The sequence below is a fragment of the Schistocerca nitens genome, chromosome 6 (genome assembly GCF_023898315.1).
Source record: "Schistocerca nitens isolate TAMUIC-IGC-003100 chromosome 6, iqSchNite1.1, whole genome shotgun sequence".
NCBI lineage: Eukaryota > Metazoa > Arthropoda > Insecta > Orthoptera > Acrididae > Schistocerca > Schistocerca nitens.
Window position 1 is genome coordinate 511,095,164 of NC_064619.1, and position 18,525 is coordinate 511,113,688.

At 44.4% G+C, this 18,525-nt stretch overlaps 1 protein-coding gene across 1 annotated transcript in view; it reads right to left on the reverse strand.

Annotated features, from left to right (window-relative positions):
* Positions 1-16,843, reverse strand: part of LOC126263023 (aldehyde dehydrogenase, dimeric NADP-preferring-like) — a 233,870-nt gene extending 217,027 nt beyond the window's left edge. Inside the window, exon 1 of the mRNA XM_049959989.1 lies at positions 16,651-16,843. Coding sequence (XP_049815946.1) covers positions 16,651-16,732 — 82 coding nt within the window. The 5' untranslated portion in view covers positions 16,733-16,843. The remainder of the gene's footprint in view (positions 1-16,650) is intronic.
* Positions 16,844-18,525: the final 1,682 nt, after the last annotated feature.

Consider the following 18,525-nt stretch of genomic DNA (forward strand, 5'->3'; position numbering starts at 1 on the left):
CCAGGACGTCTTGCCATGAAGGGCAACAAAACGGGGCTTAGAATATCGTCGACTTACCGCTGTGTAAGTGTGCCGCTGATGACAACCAAATGGATCCCGCTGTGAAATGAAATGTCGCACCAGACCATGACTTCTGGTTGTCGGGCTGTATGGCTTGCGACAGTCAGGTTGGTGTCCGACCGCTGTCCAGAGAGCCTCCAGAAACGCTAATCACTGGGGCTCAATTTGGAGAGAGACTCATCTCGTAAGGCAATTCTACTCCAGTCAGATACCAGCCCGAAAACTTACCTGGAGACGCCATAGGTAACGGTGGGATACCAGCTTGACTGTCGCCGCCATATGGCCCCAGGAGTGGTGGTCTGGGACGCCATTTCTTTTCGTGTAGAACCCCTTTGATTGTCATCCGCGGATGCTTGCAGCACAGCGGAACGTAGACGATTCTACGCTCTGTTTTGTTTTATTGCCCTTCATGGCAACCCGCACACGTCGAGAGTTTCTACTGTTTGTCTTAGTGCTTGTCAAATCCTACCTTGGCCGGGTCTCTTCCCAAATGAGAAAGTTTGGAGCATTATGCAGAGGGCCATCCCACCAGCTCGGGATTTCTCTAACGCGCCAGTTGGACAGACTTTTTTACGATATCCCTCAAAAGGATATCCAACATCTCTAACCATCAATGCCAAGTCGAATAACTGCCTGCATAGGGGCCAGAGATGGACCAACGGGTTATTGACTTGCTCTGTGTGAACCTCTTTCTCTTGAAAAAGTCATCCAATTTTTTCTGAAATTGTAATCATTTGTTTATCTGCAGATGTACATGACATGTACTGATTTCCGTCCCATTCGGATAATTCCTTCGTGGTGCGTCGTCTTTGTTTTTCTTAGAGTGTATAATGGCCACAGTTAGGTGAGAAAGAGAGTCTGCAAGTTTTCTAGCTGAACTGACTTATTGATGATTAGATCCCGTAGAGATATCAAATTTCCCGGACGATGATTACTACAGTTCACCTGATGTTTCAGATAGTCTCAGTCATTTTCTATGGGATTGAGATCGGATGATTCAGGGGCCAGTGGAGGTGCGACAGGGTACCAAAGTATTCTTCAAGCCAGAACAATGTGCGGTAGAACCCCATGAACACGATGGTTAACGTTTTGAAAGATTGGAGTGCCCACAGAATACACATATATCATGAAGATCTATAATGCAACACTTCATCTCTGTGAAGAAGCAAGTAATATGCTGCTCAATGTTCACGGTAACCTGCATGCGTGGGTCCAAAGAACGAAAAAGATCCCGAAACGTGACAGATCCATGTCCTACCTGAGCTACACCCTCCATATACTGCAAGTTAAATGCCTCGCCGGCCAACGGCGCTTCCGACTCTTGGAATTACAGAAAAGAGAGAAACAGCGACTCTTCGGGCCACACGACACGACTCTTGTCAGCTACTATCCAGTTTCTGAGATGTATGGCTTCCGAAAAACATGCAGCTCTATGTGCCGCATTTATCAAAGGCTTTTTGCGAGTTACTCGACGCCATCTGCGTGTAGTTCCCATCTGAATGGTGCTCAGAAGCTGGTTGAAAAAAACTTTCGTTCTCTGACAGAATCATTTATTTTCGAGTTTGAAACCAATTGGGGCTGACAAAGCGTGACACTGATGTCTTGTCCCTGTTGCTGAGGATCTTTTAACGACCACTGTTCTTACGCCGTGTGATACACTATTTCTTATAGACACGTTGTTAAGTTCGCGTAGGTACACCAGCAAAACGGATAATTTCATTTTGCCTGTGGTCATAGGCACATAGGAAACAAAATGTCACGCCGATCCACCTTACCTTACTGTGTTGATACCATACAACTGCCTGGTACGTACACAACACTTACCGGTACGTCAGTAGTTGAGGCTCAAATGGCTGATGATAAGATTATGGTGATGGCGGTGATGATGATGATGATGATGACAATGATAATGATTTAGCTTGTTATGCACATTCCCAAAGAATTAAATATGGAAACATACAGACCATATGAACTACATTTAATTTTTGTATGTCCAGTTGCCGACCTCGGTGGCCGTGCGGTTCTAGGCGCTGCAGTCCGGAACCGCGGGACTGCTACGGTCGCAGGTTCGAATCCTGCCTCGGGCATGGATGTGTGTGATGTCCTTAGGTTTAACTAGTTCTAAGTTCTAGGGGACTGATGACCTAAGATGTTAAGTCCCATAGTGCTCAGAGCCATTTTTTTTTGTATTTTTTTATGTCCAGCTTTGAAGAAGAATTGAAGTAAACAGCAGTACAGCTTCAGCCGTAAATTTCGAAATCTATTACGGTACCAGTTTCGATGTTACATTACATCATGATCAGGCCCCCCCCTATAAACAACATTATAATCAGGTACAACAATCAACAATAATGAAGAGGACAATTACCTTATGAAGAAGCAAAATAGTTTGTTAGTGACACACCATAACTTAACTGTTGACCTAGTGTCGGTGTGGAAAATGAAGCCACCAGAGGATTAATTGACAATTGTTCGTTCAGACCACACTGAATTAAAGAGTAACAAATGTCTAGACCAGGGGTTCCAACCTTTTACCTAACCTGGACGCCACTGGAAGAAACGAGTACCACATTTTAGAATTTATCAATTTATGATTGTCTATCCTGAGAAAGCAAAATGGAACTAATTTGACATTTTATCTGATTAAGTAGCCGTAAGATAAGAGACCAGTGCGCCCGACGTCTGACAGCTTGGCCGGTTAGATCGAGAGTCCGGGATACTTGCTTTAGGCGGACTGGACGCCCGCGGGCGGAGGATTGGACGCCCCTGAACTAGACTGACTAAACATTGGTTAATATCCTCGTTAAATAGTCTATCAGATTTTTCGCAGCTTAAGAGAAGGTATTTAAAGGCAAGCTACTTCTCAGCAGAGTAAAATATGTGGGCAGGCCCTATGACGGGAACGGCCCTAGAAAACTTTAGTTTACATCTCAGGTGGCAATGTTGACATAAATATCTTGTTCCTATTTAAAGAAGTGAGTTGTTAATCAGACACACGAACTGTAAAGAGCATTTGGAGAAAACGCTGACGCATATCAGCTGCAAAATGGAAAAAAAAAAAAATGGTTCAAATGGCTCTGAGCACTATAGGACTCAACTTCTGAGGTCATTAGTCGCCTAGAACTTAGAACTAGTTAAACCTAACTAACCTAAGGACATCACACACATCCATGCCCGGGGCAGGATTCGAACCTGCGACCGTAGCGGTCTCGCGGTTCCAGACTGCAGCGCCTAGAACCGCACGGCCACTTCGGCCGGCTGCAAAATGGAAGCCGATTTCTAAAAGAAACTTCAAAATGATGGCCTTTAGCTTGCGACCATTAAGCAAGCGGCGTGGACACACATCAGTAGGCAGAACGGCATGTGTAAAACCAGCACCAGTGTCCCAAATGGGAATATAATCCGTGACGTGCACTTTACGAGGCAAGAGGCGGGAGCACTACCCCGAGAGATTCAGGAGCCAAACGAAACCAATTGAGGCACGGCGCCCCGATTCGTTCCAGGTGGAGGGGGAAGGCGAGGAGAAGTTGCTACAAGTCTCATTTTCTGCTTCGTGACGGCTGTGACGCAGGCTTTCCATCCGGCGAAAGTGCAGTTAATAACTTGTGTAAGCTAGGAGTCTGTTACCAGATGGTGTACCGGTTTTAGTACACTCGAACAAACGGGATATCTTCCTCGTAGGACACCGCCAATGTAAATGATCGATTATAGTATGCAAGGCTAGAAAGGACTACGGCGAAGATCCCGAATTGTCAGTCGACTGAATGTGGAGGGCCATTTATTTGAAGTAAGCTGTTTTGGCGCTGGGTTTTGTTCTTTCAAGATCACCATGCTGGATTGGTGTTTTCATTTCTGATGCACAGCCGACAGAGAGGGCTAATCGATGTGTGTGGCCAGTGTTGAGGGCAGTACCTCAAGTAATTAAAAATGCTTCCCATAACAGGCTCGGTAGGGTTTATTTCTTTTTTCACTTAGTTTCGAAATTTCGGGCACTTTTGATGCTGTCCTCCATCACTTTCTATTTCTTGCGTTAAGCTTTTGATCTGTACGTAAATGTCTCGACGAACACCATTTGTAATCTATTTTGCCGGCCGCTGTGGTCGAGCGGTTCTAGGCGCTTCAGTCCGAAACCACGCGGCTGCCACGGTCGCAGGTTCGAATCCTGCCTCGGGCATGGATGTGTGTGGTGTGTGATGTCCTTAGGTTAGTTAGGTCTAGGGGACTGATGACCTCAGATATTAAGTCCCATAGTGCTGAGAGCCATTTGAACCATTTTTTTGTAATCTGTTTTGCACATTCTAGTGTCAATGTTACTACTATACTGTCGGAACTGGAAAGTTCCATGGTCGTTCACTAAATAGTGTCCCACAATTTTTTGTCGGAAATATATTTGTTTTTAAGAGTTGGAATTTGATGACAGTATCAATAAATGTTTCTTTTACACATACTGGTTTTCTTCATACATCACGTTCTGTTACCTTACGATGGCCCACGTAGAGAATCCATCGGTTGTCCAAACACATGGAAAATCGTGTGGCCAAGCCTAGGCTGTTGGGTAATGATTTCCAATCCAGTCTGGTGATGATTTCCTGGTTTCTGAGACTTATGTGTGAGCGTGCTTTGTCGTATTGGAGCAAGATTTGTTTTATTCTCGTCAGACTGAATTCATAGGAAACGATTCTTAAGTTTACCGAGCGTGGTAGCGCAATGGACGCGGATTCGGGAGAATGAAGGTTCAAACCCGCGTCCGCCATCCTAATTTAGGTATTCCGTGATTTCCTCAAATCGCTCAAGGCAAATGCCGGGACGGTTCCTTAAAAGGTCACGGCTGCTTTCCTCCTCCATCCTTCCCTAATCCGAGCTTGTCCTCCGTCTCTAACGACCTCGTTGTCGACGGGTCGTTAAACACTAATCTCCTCCTCCTCTTCTCCGGTTCTTAACTTTGTTTAAAGTCTTCACATATGCATTTCAATTAATAGTGGCTCTTTTAGCAAGACACCCACGAGAATGACACTATCGCTCTCCCAAAAACGATTTGTTTCCGGATCAGAGTGTCGTACTACGTTTCGCCAAATATAACGATCTGTGACGGACTACATTCGCCTCAGTCTGCTCCAACAGTTAAGATGAAATGCCTTTTCATTGAATCTTGTCGTCTGTTGTGAGCGTTCGGTGAACCCATTTGAGTAACCAAGGGTCTCAACCACTGCGCGCACATTTTCAGTGCTCACCGATAGTTGCAAAGCAACTGTCAGACTGTGAAGCGCCGGTCTGCACAAATAACATCTTCAGATTCACTAGGAGCAGTGGCTGTGAGATGACGTCCAGAAGGTGGTCAATCACAGAGCTCAGTTTCTACAGATCCTGACGCTTTAACGCTCTTTGCCAGACAGTACTCTCACCAACTGCATCATTGCCTTACACTGCATATAAGCGTTTGTCATTGTTCACCACGCTTTCTTTTTCCCCAACCAAGAATTCAGTTACAGCACATGGCTTGTGAGGAGTGTCTAGCGTATACGCTATTTTGGTTGTTCACTACGGCTCTGCTATTTGTGAGAATTGTTCGAAACTTGGCACACGTGTAGAAGTTAAATTTATAAGTACCTAAAATAAAGATTTTCTGTGTGTATTGACTGCTGTAAAAAATAGGGCGCTATTTACCTAACGGCCCTAACACCAATTCCCTATTTATAAACTTTATGCATATGTTCTTAACGTAAGGAGTATTAAATGATTAACTTTCATGCCGTTTGGAACTGATGTCCGTTAAGAACTTCAGCAAGAGATATCATCCCCACGAGTGCGAATACACTGTCGTATAGAAACAACCAGACACTAAATGTCATCTTGAGATATATCTTGATACATATGCTGCGTCAGTTCATGTACACTACTGGCCATTAAAATTGCTACACTAAAAAGAAATGCAGATGATAAACGGGTATTCATTGGACAAATATATTATATTAGAACTGGCATGTGATAACATTTTCACGCAATTTTAGTGCACACATCCTGAGAAATCAGTACCCAGAACAACCACCTCTGACCGTAATAACGGTCTTGATACGCCTGGGCATTGAGTCAAACAGAGCTTGGATGGCAAGTACAGGTACAGCTGCCCATGCCGCTTCAAAACGATACCACAGTTCATCAACAGTAGTGACTGGCGTATTGTGACGAGCCAGTTGCTCGGCCACCATTGACCAGACGTTTTCAATTGGTGAGACATCTGGAGAATGTGCTGGCCAGGGCAGGAGTCGAACATTTTCTGTATCCAGAAAGGCCCGTACACGACCTGCAACATGCGGTCGTGCATTATCCTGCTGAAATGTAGGGTTTCGCAGGGATCGAACGAGGGGTAGAGCCACGGGTCGTAACACATCTGAAATGTAACGTCCACAGTTCAAAGTGACGTCAATGCGAACAAGAGGTGATCGAGACGTGTAACCAATGGCACACCATACCATCACGCTGGGTGACACGCCAGTATGGCGATGATGAATACACGCTTCCAATGTGCGTTCACCGCGATGTCACTAAACACGGATGCGACCATGATGATGCCGTAAACGGAACCTGTATTCATCCGAAAAAATGACGTTTTGCCATTCGTGCACCCAGGTTCGTCGTTGAGTACACCATCGCACGAGCTCCTGTCAGTGATGCAGCGTGAAGGGTAACTGCAGCCATGCTCTCCGAACTGATGGTCAATGCTGCTGTAAACTTCGTCGAACTGTTGGTGAGATGGATGTTGTCTTGCGGACGTCCCCATCTGTTGACTCAGGGATCGAAACGTGGCTGCACGATCCGTTACAGCCATGTGGGTAAGATGCCTGTCATCTCGACTGCTAGTGATACGAGGCCGCTGAGATCCAGCACGGCGTTTCGTATTACCCTCCTGAACCCACCGATTCCATATTCTGCTAACAGTCATTGGAGCTCGAGCAACTCGAGCAGCAATGTCGCGATACGATAAAACGCAATCGCGATAGGCTACAATCCGACCTTTATCAAAGTCGGAAACGTCATGGTACGCATTCTTCTCCTTACACGAGGCATCACAACAACGTTTCACCAGGCAACGCCGGTCAAATGTTGTTTGTGTATGAGAAATCGGTTGGAAACTTTCCTCATGTCAGCACGTTGTAGGTGTCGCCACCGGCGCCAACCTTGTGTGAATGCTCTGAAAAGCTAATCATTAGCATCTTCTTCATGTCGGTTAAATTTCGCGTCTGTAGCACGTCATCTTCGTGGTGTAGCAATTTTTAATGGCCAGTAGTGTATATTGCTGGTTGGAGGCCGCTTTGAAAGTGTACGTTTCCAATCGCATACCAGACATTCTCTGTAAGCGACATATCTTGGGAACACGCGGATAAGTGGAGGATCCATAGATTTCTCAAGGCGTTTGTGACATGAAGCGAGGGGTCTTGCATTATCCTGTTGGAATATGCCGTTTGGTAACCTGCTCACGAAGGATTTGGTAACAGGATTTACCATTCTTGTCATATACTAAGAATATTCCGTCGCTGTTCATCAACCAGTCCTCCTATCATACAGAATAGCTCCCCACACAGTGGTACCAAGAGTTTAAGATGTATCGTCTCGAAAAACGTTACTTCCTATGAACTTTCATCAAGTCGTTTACAGACACGTTGACGTTGCTCTGACTTCTAGAGGCAGAAGCGACACTCATCGCTGAACACCACACGATACCACTCAGTGTCATTCTTCGTTTCGTGCGACGATTTAAAGCAGAAACCACAGTACGACTTTCTTCACTGAAACAGTTTTGGATAAAGTCGTTTAGCGTTTCGGCCTTCTCTCTGTCATCCTCCGTTTCGATGCCATTATACTCACAGAATGTCTGAAGAGATGTCTTCGATCCGTTTATTGATTTAGCATAAAGCCAAACTTCTTATGATTTTCTGTCGAACTGGTAGATGTAATATTATTTTCTAACTAGCTATACACCTGTGCTTCGCAACGGAAGTTAACGAAGACCAAAAAAGTGCAACTCGTTTTGTATCACTGCGAAATAGGGGAGAGAGTGTTACGGATATGAGTAGCGAGTTGGGGTGGCAATCATTAAACCAAAGAGCGTTTATCGTTGCGGCGAAACCGTTTCACGAAATTTGCATCATCAACTTTCTCCTCTGAATGTGAAAGTATTTTCTTGACGCCAACCTACATAGGAATAAATGATCATCATAATGAAGTAAGAGACACCAGAGCTCACACGGAAAGAGTTCATTTTTCCCAGGCGGTGTTAGAAAGTGGAAAGGTAGAGAAATAGTCTGAAGGTTGTTCGAAAAACAAAAATGTTCAAATGTGTGAAATCTTGTGGAACTGCTAAGGTCATCAGCCCCAAACTTACACACTACTTTAACCTAAATTATCCTAAGGACAAACAAACACACCCATGCCCGAGGGAGGAATCGAACCTCCGCCGGGACCAGCCGCACAGTCCATGACTGCACCGCCTAAGACCGCTCGGCTAATCCCGCGCGGCTGTTCGAAAAACCCTCTGGCAGGCACTTGAAGTGTGAACTGCAGAGTTGTCATTTGGTATATGGACCTTTGCACACCGTAGCTTCCTGGAGTTCCGTACATCAATCGGTAAAAATGGAACCCTTATAGGATCACTTGATCAATAAATTCTTTTTCCTAGTCAAGAAGTCAAATATAAATGACACCTATCGAATGAAGCAAAGCAATTTCGTTAGGTTTTTAACACAAAAAGTGAAATCAGTAATTCCGTATATCCTTGCCAAGTAAATTAATGTTAATTTTATTCGTAAAGATAATATTTCAGCGCTTACTTCAGTCACTGACGTTAACTTCCGAAAATACTTCTGTCACTGAGGTAAAAATACTAAACCACTGATCGATATATTGGTTCTTTAGCGTACTACGCCATCTCTAAGGTCATCATAACTACCAAATCGAGTAGACTCTCAAAACTTTAAATTACGATATTTTTTTTTTCGTGATCCGATTTTGATGGAATAAAGCCTATACGTTGCCCCAAGCTACTCTCAATTTAGCTGTGAAGACCCCATGAAAATTCGTCTAGTAGTTCTGGAGATTAGCGTGTTCAGACAGACAGGCACTACGGTTTTACAGTTTCATTATTAGCACAGTTTCATTGAAATCTTCACGCAATGCTCTATTACAGTAATTTTGGATTCGTTATCTTTCTGTTTGTGAAGCTTTGGCTATGTTAAAATTTGCATCGAAGCTCTCTTCGCTTTCGTAACAGTTTTCTAACATGGCCGTTGAATCATGATGTGTCTTTCCCATTGCTCATAGCTTTGCGCGGCACATTGTGTCTAAGGTTTTGTCCATTTATGCTCAAAATTTTCGGTCCTGCAGAAGGATTTTTAATGTTGACTGCTAAATTAATCTGAAATACGTACATTTCTTGTCGCTCTTGCTAAGCATAAATATATATCGGGACCCATCTGACGCAGCCACGGTTTTCCGGTCGTCTGTGGTCCAACCGAAATGACCACGGGACCAGGAGAGGCGTTGAAGGCGATGTCGTGGTGTTAGCAAAGGCACTCGCGTCTGTCGTATGCTGCCATATCCCAAATGGTTGAAATGGCGCTGAGCACTATGGGACTTAACTTCTGAGGTCATCAGTCCCCTAGACTTAGAACTACTTAAACCTAACTAACCTAAGGACATCACACACATCAATGCCCGAGGCAGGATTCGAACCTGCGACCGTGGCAGCAGCGCGGTTCCGGACTGAAGCGCCTAGAACCGCTCGGCCACAGCGGCCGGCCTGCAATAGCCCATTAACACCAGATTTCGCCGTTCTGTCCTAACGGATACGTTCATCGTACGTCCCACATTTGATTTCTGCTGTTATTTCATGTAGTGTTGCTTGTCTGTTAGCACTAACAACACTAAGCAAACGCCTCTGCACTTGGTCGCCAAGCGAAGGCCGTCGGCCGCTGTGTTGCTCGTGGTGAGAAGTAATGCCTGAAACATGGTATTCTCGGCACATTCTTGACACTGTGGATCTCGGAATATCAAATTCCCTATCGATTTTCGGAACAGAATGTCCCAGGCGTCTAGCTCGAACTCCCTTTCCGTGTTCAAACTCTGTTAATTCCCGCTGCGCGGCCATAATCACGCCGGAAACCTTTTCACGTGAATCACCAGAACACAAACGACAAATCCGTCAATGCATTGGTTTTTTATACCTGGTGTACGAGACGCTACCGCCATCTGTATATGTGCATATTGCCATGCCTTGACTTTTGTTACCTCAGTGTGTATCACACAGACCCTTCGTGCACGGAGAAGTGATCGCCTGGTTCAAAACTTAGCGTCCTTGGTGCGCGAAGAGACTAAAGATCATTATGTTGGACGAGTGTGGCTAGTAGACGAAAACAGGTGCCCAGCGGCTGCTACAGCTGCGCACCCCACTGCTGCGATGCATTGGCATCTCGGAACGGCACGAAGTAAATTCTGAAGACACGAAAGCGAAGCAGCAGTTGAGACGAGAGTGAGAAATGGTCGTAGCCTATCCACGACGTTGTTCAATCTGTACGTTGAGCGAGAAGAAAAGAAAACGAATGAGATATTTCAAAAGGGTATCGAAATTCAACGAGTAGAAATGACTACTTTGAGATCTGCCGATGAGATGCAATTCTCTCAGAGACGAGAAAGGACGAGGTATTTGAGTTGAAAGTAATACACAATGTCTCGAGAGGAGGTTATAAGATGAACATAAACAAAAATAAAACAAAGATAAGGGAATATTATCGAATTAAATCATTCGACTTGAGGGACTGGGATTAGGGAATGACACACTAAAAATGTACAGAAGCATTTTGCTATTTGGGCACCACGATAACTGGAGATAGTCGCAATAGTGAGGATATAAAATGCTGACTGGCACCATCGAAAACTTTTTAGTGAGAAGAGCGTTTCTGCAAAACAGAAACTTGTTAACACTGAGCATAAAGTTAAGAAGTCTCTTCTGAACGTGTCTGGAGTGTAGCCTTGTGTGGATGTGAACCGTGGACAGTAAACAGTTCAGACAAGAAGAGAATAGAAGCTTCTGAGTCCTGCTGCTACAGAAGACTTCTGAATATTACATGGGTAGGCAGAGTAACTGATGAGATAGTACTGAATCGAATTAAAGAGAAAAGAAACTTAAGACACAAGTTGACTAAAAGAAGGACTCGGCTGACAGGAAAGTTACTGAGACATCAAGGAATCGTCAACATGGAAATGGGGAAAAGTGCAGGAGGCAAAAATTGTAAAGAGACCAAACCTTGACTATAGTAAGCAGGCTCAGATGGTTGTAGGTTGCAGTAATTATATAGAGGTGAAGAGGATTGCATAGAATAGATCAGCGTAGAGAGCTGCAGCTAACAAAGTGACGACAGCATCACCGTCATCGTCATCGTCATCATCATCATCATCATCATCATCATCAACAACAACAACAACAACAACAACCCTTCGGACGTCATTATGTGGCCCTCGGGCTTATCACAGGTTTGGGAAGATAATCCATATCGTCGGATCTTTGGCTATAAGTTGAGAACGCGGTAGAGCTTGGGATACCTTTCAGAAATCTAGGAAAACAGAATCGATATATTCACCTGTACCTGAAAGTTCTCGATACGGAATTGGTTTGGACACCACAGTATTTTACTTGGCAGGCTTCTATTGGAAATGGATGCACTTTTGTTCTGACCTTCAAAGTGGTTTTCTGGCCTGCCTGCCCAGTTGCAGGGGGCTCTGCCGTTTAAGGCTCGATACTCTTCACATATAAAAATCATTGTCAGAAGTGAAAGGAGAGAACCGAATGAGGCTTGATCTCCGGACCTTTGGGAGAGCGGCGTTCACCCTCTTGTTCGTAGTCAACCAGCCACACCAGTTGCAACCAGTGTTTACTAAATATCGTGTGTGAAGAAAGCGAGCTGTGTTTCGCACTAAACGTTCTTTCGGACGGTAAATACAAGACAATATTTGTCCCGAGTCTGATACCTAAACAGCATATGTATTTCGTTTCATATCTGCATTCCTCTTTCTGTTTTTAGTAGTATTAATATTTTCCGTAGGTGTAGGCCAGCGCCATACGTTACTTGTACCCTTTCCACCGGAGATTTGAGTCCTCCCTTGGACATGGGTGTGTATGTTGTTATCAGCGTAAGTTAGATTAAGTAGCATGTAGGTCTAGGGACCGATGACCTCAGCAGTTTGGTCCCTTAGGAATTCTCTCTCTTGTCTCTGTCTCTCTCTCTCTCTCTCTCTCTCTCTCTCTCTCTCTCTCACACACACACACACACACACACACAGTTACTTGCACAGATTTATTTCTGTTATATCGTATGGAGAAATTTTATGAAAACAGTAATTATAGTTGTGACTCATCTTTGTTTTGATAATGGCAGGTTAGTACGTACTGAAGTAAGTAAAACAAAATAGAGGATACTTGTTCTGTTTGCGAACAAAAATGCTGCCACAGTACTCAGTCAGCTGTATACACTATATGTTACATACTCTTAGTTTTTCTGTGTGATATATGACGTTCCCTCACTTCAGAGAATGTCTTTGAGCCCCGAGTGGATTCAGTAGTCCACGTTCTTCCTTTCCTATGGACATCTAGAAAGATCTACATTGAAGAGCCAAAGAAACTGGTACACCTCCCTAATATCGTGTAGCCCCCCCCCCCCTCCCCGAGCACGCGGAAGTGCCGCAACATAACGTCGCATGGACTCGACTAATGCCTGAAGTAGCGCTGCTGGAGGTAATTGACACCATGAATCCTGCAGGGCTGTCCATAAATCCGTAAGAGTACGAGGGGTTAGAGATCTCTTCTGAACAGTACGTTGCAAGGCATCCCAGATAAGCTCAATAATATACATGTCTGGGGAGTTTGGTGGCCAGCGGATGTGTTTAAACTCAGAAGAGTGTTCCTGAAACTACTCTGTAGCAATTCTGGACGTTGGGGTGTCGCATTGTCCTGCTGAAATTGCCCAAGTCTATCGGAATGCACAATGGACATAAATGGCTGTTCGAGATCAACCAGGATGCTCACGTACGTGTCACCTGTCAGAGTCGTATCTAGACGTATAAAGGGTTCCATATCACTTCAACTGCACATGCTCCACTCCATTACAGAGCCTCCACCATTTTGAACAGTCCCCTGTTGACATGGAATCATGTTGTTGTCTCCATACTCGTACACGTCCATCCCATCGATAGAATTTGAAACGAGACTCATCCGACCAGGCAACATGTTTCCAGTCATCAACATTCCAATGTCGGTGTTGACGGGCCCAGGCGAGGCATAAAGCCTTGTGTCGTGCAGCCATAAAGAGTACACGAGTGGGCTTTCGACTCCGAAAGCCCATATCGATGATGTATCGTTGGCTGGTCCGCACGCTGACACTTATTGATGACCCATCATTGAAATCTGCGACAATTTGCGGAAGGGTTGCACTTCTGTCTCGTTAAACGATTCTTCTCAGTCGCCGTTGGTCCCGTTGTTGCAGGATCTTTTTCGGCCGCAGCGATGTCGGAGATTTGATGTTTTACCGGATTCCTGATATTCGCGGTACACTCGCGAAAGGGTCATGCGGGAAAATCCCCACTTCATCGCTACCTAGGAGATACTGTGTCCCATCGCTCGTGCGCCGACTATAACAACACGTTCAGACTCACTTAAATCTTGATAATCTGCCACTGTAACAGCAGCAACCGATCTAACAACTGCGTCAGACTCTTCTTGTCTTATATAGGCGTTACCGACCGCAGCGCCATATTCTGTCTGTTTACATATCTCTGTATTTGAATACACATGCCTATAACAGTTTCAATGGCGCTTCAGTGTACTGCACTGAAGTCTCCTATCTTGCTATCTAAGAAACATCCCACACCCCTTCGAGCAGAAATCTCTTTTTTAAAAATACTGAATCGTGTTAAATTATATTTCCTTACAGGGGCATATGTTTAGACAAATGTAGGCTCAATGCACAACAACAATTAGGCTACAAATGGGGGAACAGTCAAAGAATAATATAGAACAATATATGGGAGAGCTAATTTCTCATTACCATAGGTCTGGTCAGACTGTCTGTTAGTCTGGTGTTCGAAATGCAGCGTGTCAGTAAGCGTGAAATGATTCAAAATGTTACTGTTATGGATGTCATGTTAACAGATACGCCGCAGGAGGTACTGTGTATTATAGTCTTTCTTTGTTATATGACACTGTGGTTCAAATGGCTCTGAGCACTATGGGACTCAACTGCTGAGGTCATTAGTCCCCTAGAATTTAGAACTAGTTAAACCTAACTAACCTAAGGACATCACAAACATCCATGCCCGAGGCAGGATTCGAACCTGCGACCGTAGCGTATGACACTGTGTCCGTCATAGTTGGAAAGTACTTTTTTTTTTCGTTTGGAATGGAAGATGAAGCTGAAGGGTAGACGGCAAATTATTCTGAAGCCTCAGAGTTTGCATACTCAACACAACGGGACTATGGCTCATATTTACAAACATCTCACAGCATTGCGCCAAGCGGCATCAAAATAAATAATTATCATTAGCCATCTATTCACATGGAATATACTTATACCTATAGTGGCTACTGCATAAGAATAACTGAACGCACGAGGAGCGTGTCGAGATAAGTACAAAAATTTCCGCCTTCTTTTTCCATCGACAAGAAAGTATCGTCACCTTTAGGAAAGTGTAAGTCGCAATCTCCAGAATGAAGACAGTACGTAAGACAGGTTTCGCTCCTTTGTTTAGATCTACAACTTGCTGTCATTCGGACACAGCCGAGCCCAGCAGAAGGTAAATTTAAGGAAAGGAGAGAAGGAAAACATGAAGGAAAATTAGTATTTAACGTTCAGTCGACGAGGTCATTATTAGACATGGGACGTAAGCTCGGATAGAGGGAGGTTGGGGAAGTAAATCGCCCGCGTCCTTTTCAAAGGAACCATCCCGCCATTTCCCTTAAGTGATTTAGGGAAACTATCGCAATAACCAAACCTGGAGAGCCTGACGTCGATTTCAACCCCTGTTACTTCGAATAAGTGTTCATTGTCTTACCACCTAACCACCACGGTAGGGATTGGGAAACGTTAAAAGCAGTTTCTTCTGTCCTTTGTATTCTGCACCACCATAGAAAAATAGTTAGCTGCATTTTTTAAGGGACATCATATTCGCCGTTGCCTGTAGAAATTATTTATTTCGCTATTGCAATTTCGGCCTTTGGACCATTTTCAAGTGGTACTACAAAAGCTAAAATAATACAAACGTGGATCACAGAGTGTACTGGTATATACAGAACTACACAAACATGTCATGTAGACAACTGTACATTTAAAAAATTGTGGCAATACACATTTTGCTTCAACAGATGTCAGACTTTTAAAATCCTCTGACATTTATACATGTCATCGTCAAAAGTACACCTTTCCAGTGTAATTGAAATGAGCGTTTGGCGTCATTGGCCGGGAGGCCCCTTACGGGGCAGGTCCGGCCGCCTTGGTGCAGGTCTTATTACATTCGATGCCACATTGGGCGACCTGTGCGCCGGATGAGGATGAAATGATGATGAAGACAACACAACACCCAGTCCCTAAGCGGAGAAATCACCGACCCAGCCGGGAATCGAACCCGGGTCCGGAGGACGGCAATCCGTCACGCTGACCACTCAGCTATCTGTGCGGACCGAGATACAGTAACGTCAGACGATTGTAAAGCTCTATACATCGTGAAATGATGTAAATTACACGAAATGTTACCGATGTTAACATCGTTCACATAATTCGTTACAAATCGATGTAAACAGTGTGCTAGAATATCGATTTGTAACGATTTACGTGATCGATGTTAACATTGCTAACATTTCGTGTAGTTTACATCATTTCACGACGCATACTTGTCTGAGGTTATTGTATTTCTACACTGAAAGGGTGTACTTTTGATGTCGACGTGTATACACATCAGAGGATTTTAAAGCCTGACATGTGCTGAAGCAAAATGTAAATGACATGTTGTTGCCACCATTTTTTTTATGTGCAACTGTTTACATGTTATGTTTGAGTTGTTCTATATATACCAGTACACTCTGTGCTTCGTCTTAGTATTATTTTAGCTTTTGCAATATCACTTGAAAACGGCCTAAACACAGAAATTGCAATAGTGAAATAAATAATTTCTAAAGTCAACTGCGAATATGACGTGCTTTAAAAAATTCTGCGTGACTGTGAACCCCGACCATGAGAAGTTAGCTGTAAATGATAACGCCATAACATCATGTGCTTGAGAACAAAAGGTTAGCTGTTATGCCGTACATGTGGGTATAACCAAAGCTAATCAGCAGCATGTAGATATAAACAAATCTGTGGCGAGAAATGCATCTTACCACGATAAGAGCGCCAACATTTGCATCGAATGGTTTTCCGCTCGCGATTAAATTCCCTCGGCAGTCGCGCCGCCGGTCGGGTCGTTTGGCGAGCTTCGGGCTACGGCGCGACCCCACAAGGTCATTGCCCCTCCCTCCAGCTCTGTCGCTCTGGACGACGGATGGGGAACACTCACCGTCACCGTCGGGCTGTCGATCGCCGACGAGCACGGCCTCCAGCTGCGCACCCCGCCGAGGCCCGTCTTCAGCCGCCGCCATGCTCTCGCCGTCCTTCGGTGAAGTGCACTGCTGCGAGCCGGACAGAAGACTAATCTCGCGAGTCGCAAGAGTAGCCGGGTCGGCGAGCGGTCGCTGGCGCCGCCGCGGCTTCGGTTCGGCTCCGCGCTCGCGCCGGCACCGGCCGCAGCCGCGCCGCTTCAATGTTGCCACCACACCGCGCAGAAACCGCCTGCAGCACGACGGACATACTCGCAGAAATTTCAGAAGCAACAAACTGAGATGCATCAAACGACACGTAGCAACACCACCAGGATAGGGATGACGGTTATCACTGAAACAGCCGGTTTTCAGTTATACTGTTTTTCTTTTTTTTAACTCCAGATTAACCCGAATGTTAAAACCGCTCAAAATAACCGATTTTGGGTTTTTTAAATACTATTATTTCCTGTAATAAACGGAGAAATCAAACAACAACTGAAAAATTTTGACTCATTCAGTTTTAAGATACATAGAATCAAAATATCAAATTAAATAGACTAATAAAAGAAAACCTAGTCCGTCCACCGTTCGCTAGTTATCTATAAAAGTGATAAATGACTGAATACTACAAAAAAATACTAGTATTCTCCTCTTCATTCAAATTTTTTGAAACTCTGCCGAAAAATCATGTTGTAATCGAGGATCATACAACTGTTTGGGCATTAGGAAAGGGTGAAAACTTAGGTTGGAGAACTCTATTTTTCGTGTTAATTTGTCCTCTTTAAGGGCTAAAAGTAGATAAAACCATATAATGCAGAGACAGACAACAGAAAAGCTGCTTTTCACTTTTTCTGTAATGGCAGTTGTGGGGAAGGTGGATAGTCGTCTTCGGTTCATTGGTAGAATTTTGGGAAGATGTGGTTCATCTGGAAAGGAGACCGCTTATAAAACACTAATACGACGTATTCTTGAGTACTGCTCGAGCGTTTAGGATCACTATCAGGTCGGACTGAGGGAGGACATAGAAGCAATTCAGAGGCGGGCTGCTAGATTTGTTACTGGCAGGTTTGATCATCACGCGAGTGTTACGGAAATGCTTCAGGAATTCGGGTCGGAGTTTCTAGAGGAAAGGAGGCGTTCTTTTCGTGAATCGCTACTGAGGAAATTTAGAGAACCAATATTTGAGGGTGACTGCAGTACAATTTTACTGCCGCCAACTTATATTTCGCGGAAAGACCACAAAGATAAGATAAGAGAGATTAGGGCTCGTACAGAGGTATATAGGCAGTCATTTTTCCCTCGTTCTGTTTGGGAGTGGAACAGAGAGATAAGATGCTAGGTTTTTAACGAGGTACCCTCCGCCACGCACCGTATGGTGGATTGCGTTGTATGAATGTAGATGTAGATATATATGATGTCGCAAGTTTCTTGTGACCCCCCACCCCACCACCCTCCCACCACCCACGCCGCCGATCTTAACGTTCAAGGCACATGGAGCATTGTATTTCATTGATAGGGCGCTTCTTAAAAAAAAACTTCCAGACTAGGGATGGCGGAATTCTGTAATACAACTAATGTCCGACGACAAATGCGAGAAATTAACGTACATACCAGATAGGGCATGTTTCGTACACTGCACGTACATGCATACCATCCAGTAGGCCACGCCACATGGTAAGAGGTACATTATTCTCTCAGCAGTGCTGTACCAATTCTTATGCCATGTGTTTCTTGATCGTTTCTGTCGAAATTGCCACTAAAATAGCACTGATAGTTTTTACCATTTTCTATAATAACGCAATATTTGAAAGCAACTGAAATTTTACGAATAAAAAAAGCTTTATTTTAAAAAA